Source organism: Mangifera indica, chromosome 17 (genome assembly GCF_011075055.1).
Source record: "Mangifera indica cultivar Alphonso chromosome 17, CATAS_Mindica_2.1, whole genome shotgun sequence".
Lineage (NCBI taxonomy): Eukaryota > Viridiplantae > Streptophyta > Magnoliopsida > Sapindales > Anacardiaceae > Mangifera > Mangifera indica.
The window spans coordinates 9,484,083-9,490,082 of record NC_058153.1 but is presented as its reverse complement, the minus strand read 5'-3'; the positions used below and the strand labels follow the sequence as shown (position 1 = coordinate 9,490,082).

The window sequence follows — 6,000 nt, the reverse complement described above, 5'->3', positions numbered from 1 at the left end:
TAATGTATTAAAAAGATTAAACTTTTAAATTTTACTATTGAAAAAAAGAAACATTTATTATTTTTAGTTGACGTGATAGTTTTTTCAATTTGAAACATTAACGTGATTATTTTGGTGCTAATTTTGACATTCCATACAATGACATAGATAATTTATATGTTAAAATGGATATTTACAACCTACAAAAATTTAAGTTGCATGTTTTTTAAAAATTTCTTCCACAAAAATCATAAAATACATTCAAAATAAAACCTACCCAAGAAAGCAAAACCTAACTAAAATTATTTTGTTGTTTTGTCCTTTATAACAAGGATATTTTAAGTTGAAAGTTTGGAGTCTGTTGTTTTGTTTTCATTAGTAGTTTGACTTTTTTTATTCATTGTTTGGTTATGTGTAAATGGATTTTAATTTTAGCGGAGTTTTGTTTATTTTGGGCGAGTTTTGTAGCGTTTGTGGAAATAAATTTGGAGAATTGAATTAATTTTGGATTTTTGTGGGGTTGTGGTTGTCCACACCAACCCTAAAATTGTTTAGAGCAAATACTATGTGTATTTATTTTTCGGTATACAAATAATATATTATTATATGTTTGAATATTATTTTATCATTAATTTAAAATCACTTGATCATATGATGATAAATCATCGTGTACTTATTTGAGTACATAAAAATATGTATATATGATTTTATTGAATTATTTATGACAACCTTTAAATTGTATTTGTCAACAAAAACATTTTGCGATTATCATTTCTAAATTGAAAACAAATATCCTTGGCATTAAATTTCAACGACGTTAGAGATTAGATTGATCTGATTCCGTGTAACTAAATACAAGTTTGGTCTTTCAATAAGAAAATCGAAAAGTTAGTTTCCTTCAATAAGAAAAAACAAATTTCAATTATTTTAATAGGAAAATGGTGATAATTCCGTACCAGCAAGTATTATTATCTTGTAAAATAAATATGATTACTTAATATGTTTTTGTATTAAGTGAGCCTAATTATTTAAAAAAAGAAACAAATCAAAACAGAAAAAAAAAAAAAACTTTCAAATCCTTGAACAAGCCATTACATACACATTTATATGCCTTTGCTTGCTTCCTGGTTGTTGCTTTATGAATCGAATCAAATATTTTATCTTTTTCTCACAACTTTACATGCAAATGGAAATGGAAGATCCAATAACAATTAGCTGGCACTCAATAAGGCAAGCTGTTAAAGTGCAACTTAATAGAAATTAGAAACTTAGATTATCGACCATAATGAGTTATCAGAAATTAATTAATCAAATTTCACTTCAGTTCCATCACTTGAACCAAAGAATCCCTTGAGTTCATATGGCTTTAATTTGATTCCCCCTCTACTAGATTTAACGCATTCTTTTATAGAATTTCAAAATTATGAATTCCAGCTGTAATAAGAATAAAGAGTTTATAAGAATTGAAAAAGAAATATTGTCAATTCTTAAGTATTCACATTCTAGAAAACCGGAAGTCTACATACATCTAAGACTTTGTAGATGAATAATGTTATGGCTATAATATTATTCATATATAAACTCTTAGATTAAGGTTTTAACTTTTAGCTAATAATTAAAAAAACTTTATTTTTAATGATGGACCCAAGACATTTAACTCATAGAGGGATAGCAAGGATTTAGATATAAAAAGAAAAGAGATTAAAGACTAGTCAAAGTAAAAAAAAAAATTGAGTGAAAAAGATAAATAAAGAAAATAAATGCAATAGAGGAAGACTTATGGACAATGATATGACAATCGTGGGTGATATGACAAATGATGTGATACTATTTTTAGTGACTTGGTGATACTATTTTTAGTGACTTGGTAAGATAACAAGACATAATAACGTGGTTTATTTATACAGAAAGTTGGATAGAGTATTTTTTAGTTATTGAGAGTTTAATTTATATAGTTTTTCTAATATTTTTAATTTTATTTAAAGTTAATTTCCTAATGTTACGAGTTTTAATTATAAATCTATAAAGAGTTATATTTTAATTTAAGAAATAGAGAATTTTTAATTTTTTTCGATTTGGAAAACTCTATTTAATATTATTAATGTTATCCAGCTAAAGTCCAAGTTTCTATATGTTGAAATTAATTAATTTTTTTAAATGTAATTAAATTATTATTTTAGTTTAATAAGTTTTTAATTCTAATTAATACAATGACGTGAGTTGTTGTAATTCAAATAATAATCGATGGATTTATAAATAAAATATAGTTTATTCTCTAAAGAGATTGTTTACTTTTAAGTATTGTTCTTGTTTATTTTTCCATTGGTTGAATGATGTCAATCATTAATTATTATTGTGAACAATATCACAATCCCAATTATGCTGCATTTAATTTAAACGCCCTTTTGATCTTTTATTGTTTAGTTTATTGCAGAAAAACATACGGATGATGTTGAAAAAGTTGTTTACATAATATTAGAGACACCCAAAATTGAAGCCTCTTTCAGCAACTTATTGTAAGTTTTCTAACATCAAATTATCTCATGCCTTGGTAATTTTTGATACTTGACTTGATCCGTTTTTATGTTAAATTTTTTTTGTACTTCAAACTAAAAACCTTTTCAATATTTTTCTAACTCTCTCTCTCTCTCTCTCTCTCTCTCTCTCTCTCTATATATATATATATATATATATATATATAAAGCCCTCTATCTAAAATATTTTTTTAACAGATCCAATGAAAATGATCCTATAACCCCTTATACCAATTACACAAATTATTGTACTTAAATTGGAATCCAACATAAACACACATAGTATCACTTTAACCAAAATGAATTTACAATAAAATTATGTATACAATTTGTGTGCACGAATAACAATATGTCACCATGTGATTGAGTATTATTTGATCTTTAATATAAAATTATCTAATTATATAATGACATATTATTGTTTGTACACAAAAATTATATATATAGTACTACTCAATGAACTTATTACCCCCAATCTTCTCACAATAATAATCACTGTTTTGAAAGTCAGACCGGACCAGTCGATTCAATTGGTTGAATCAGGAGCCAACTTTAAGTCCAGTTCAGTTAATATTAAAAAGTGATTTAATTGTTGACTCCGTCAAAATCGTGAATCAAATGAACCGATCAAAACTGACAGAACCGGATTTAACTAAAATTTAGGGTATTTTTATAAAATTTAATTATTTTTAAGTAATTTTATTATTTTAGATTAGACTGGATGAATTTCTAAAAGTTTGTAGGGAAAATATAAATATAAAAATAAAAATAAAATGAAAAAGAAAAAAAAGTATCTTATATCCATTGAAGTGTCTTCTATGAGTAATGACTTGTAGAATTATTATTTTTATCATGAGATGAATACTTTTTTTTCATCTAATTGTTTCATTAAAATCAATTGAATAATTGTCACTCCTTAGAAAATATCTGTTCTAATCACCATAGGTCTGAGTATCTTGATTGATTTCTTTTTTGCAAATTTTTAAGCAAAATATGTTGATTAATCTGATATCATTGAAACAAATTTATTATGATTTGAAAATAAGTTAAATGATCAATTTTCAATCAAATTAGTCAAACTATGAAATAATGAAACAATCGATTTGATCACCGGTTTAGTTTTAAAAACATTGATAATAATAATAATAATAATTTGTGTACATATATAAATAACCTATATTTTATAATATTATCATTTTTGTACGAAGATAAGAGCTTAATTAAATAAATGATTATAATTTTGTGATATTTTTTACTTTAGCTGCAATTTTTTGTATTCAAAGTTGTTAGTTTTGATGTTCAACGCAATACTAGGTATAATATTTCAATTTTATTATTTATATAGATTTAATTAATATTTATGGGAACAAGGAATCTGGCAAAAGGATTATTTGTACAAGGATTCTCCATGTTTAGAATAAGATGCAGGGAGCACCAAATTAATATTATAACACCAAGTAACCTTTTATAATTATGAGCTACAAATATATGGCATGCATTTTATTTTATATTTATTACATAAAAAAATATTTCACAAGAGTTTCCTTATACCAAAATTACATGGAACGAGAGAACTGCAACCTCAAAAACCCTGAATTAAAAAGATATAAACAATTAACGACGAGCTAAGCTTTTAGGATGAGCTATTGATTGCACATTCCGCAGGAGGGCCCTGGGGGAATCGTTTTGAGTCCTTGCAATAATCATAAATCATGTAATTCTTCTGCACCCAGTTTAGTCTCTGTTGGCTTGTGTTATCCAGTTCCTCCGACAACCAAGAGTTGCTATTATCTGAATTCGAGTTGCAGGAAGAAGAACCTGAACTTGAAGACCAGACGCAAGCATTAATGGCGTTGTACTTTCTGTAAGAAGCTGTGAAAGGAGCCTGTGACCAGTCGGTTTTGATGAGCCCGCCTCTCGTCGCCCAGTTATCGGCGTTCCAGAGACTTGAGTAGATCCTCATCGGCTGGCTCTTGAGATAGGGAACACCAAGGGACTCAGCGTTTTTGAACTCTCTAACGGGCGTGCCATCGACATAGAAGCTGAAAAAGAACATGAACGAGTTAAGAATGAACAAGTTCCTGGTCAAAGAAGAAGCGTGGTAAATTTTGAATTGGTGGAAACTTGCATGATACGTTGAGGATTCCAGAGAATTGAATAGGTGTGAAAATCAGCTGTCGGATCAAACCAGAGATGGAACTGTTGCTCTCTGTCACCTTTGCCTTGGCTAAATACATTAGTGTGAAGAGTATAAGGATCACCGCTTAAATTTCCAAGGAATTCAAAGTCTATTTCATCCCAAGCTGAGCCTGGTGATTTTAACTGCATCAAACAAATTTCTAGGCGTCAGGATTTGATTACAATAACACTTTAATAAACTGAAAGAATCACTATAGTTTTAACAAAAGCAACTTACGTAGTAGGCAGTAACAGTGCCCGCAGAGTTTCCAGGTACGAGCTTGAGTTGCATATCAATTTTTCCGAATAGATATTCACTCTTGGACTGAAAGCCTGAGCCAGAGGCTTTGTCCAGGGAGAGAGTGAGAAGTTCACCGTTGTTGAGAATTTGTGCGCGGCCGTCTCCCCAAGTTATATCAAAATTCTGATAGAAATTAGCAGAAGCAAGTATGAAGAAAGAGGTAAGAATAACCATAAATATCACTAGCATTTTGCAAGAAGAAGAAGCCATTGATTGAACTGAAGCTTTGTATTTTGTTGGAAGTGATGAACAAATGCAAAGAGTTTATATAGCAGGAAAAGTGGCAAATCAAATCAATCAAACAATTGGCAAAAGAAGGGAAAGTGCGTGTATTGAAGGATCCCGGTGGATGTTAAAGTTGATGGAGAGGAAATTATGAGCTGTGAATAGCTGGCTCTCGCTATGAGATGAGATCATTATAAACTACAAAAATTAATTGATTAGGAATATATTAAAGGAACCTTTTAATGATTGTCTTAGTTCACCGAACGAGTAAATATTCATGATGAGATTTCTCCTTACCACCTCATGTATATAATTCATAGTCTTAGCAGAGTTGAGTATCTAATAATAGGTCTTTATATCTATTGCAATGACACAAATTGAGTGTTGAGAGAGAATTGAACACAAATTGGTTTTTTAATAAAATTCAACTCATTACTCAAAATTCTAGGTGTCCATATAAATATTACAAAAGAATACTTAAAAAATAGGACTCAAAAGCGGAAAGATACCTCCGAAGAGATTATTGGGTCTAAGGGTCTTTGTCTCCTAACTTAGGATGGATCGAATGGGACAGCTCCTAAGTGTAAAAAATATATATGATATCCATATGTGTATTTCTGTGTTTCTTTTCCTTATCGTAATTTTTCATATTTACATTTACATTGAAGATAAAATCACAATCTAAACCACTAAGATAGTAAATTATTGCTTTTTATTGTGTGAGATGATATGAAGTTTATTAATAAAATTATGTATATATATTTTTAGATATATAATTTAGTA

At 28.5% G+C, this 6,000-nt stretch overlaps 1 protein-coding gene across 1 annotated transcript; it reads right to left on the bottom strand.

Moving 5' to 3' along the window:
- Positions 1–3,998: 3,998 nt before the first annotated feature.
- LOC123200313 (probable xyloglucan endotransglucosylase/hydrolase protein 23) lies at positions 3,999–5,310 on the bottom strand. The gene is made up of 3 exons (XM_044615459.1): positions 4,930–5,310; positions 4,642–4,835; positions 3,999–4,555 (listed from the first exon to the last, which is right to left on the bottom strand). Exons 1-3 carry the CDS (start codon positions 5,200–5,202, stop codon positions 4,147–4,149), a joined length of 876 nt encoding a protein of 291 aa, XP_044471394.1. The 5' UTR covers positions 5,203–5,310; the 3' UTR covers positions 3,999–4,146.
- Positions 5,311–6,000: the final 690 nt, after the last annotated feature.

What these genes read in the sequence shown, in the direction of transcription:
- LOC123200313 (XM_044615459.1), bottom strand. Translation starts at nt 5,202, where the DNA reads ATGGCTTCTTCTTCTTGCAAAATGCTAGTGATATTTATGGTTATTCTT. An exon ending in GCACTGTTACTGCCTACTAC is followed by an intron (nt 4,836 to 4,929) that starts GTAAGTTGCTTT and finishes TGTTTGATGCAG; the next exon opens with TTAAAATCACCAGGCTCAGC. An exon ending in TGGAATCCTCAACGTATCAT is followed by an intron (nt 4,556 to 4,641) that starts GCAAGTTTCCAC and finishes GTTCTTTTTCAG; the next exon opens with CTTCTATGTCGATGGCACGC.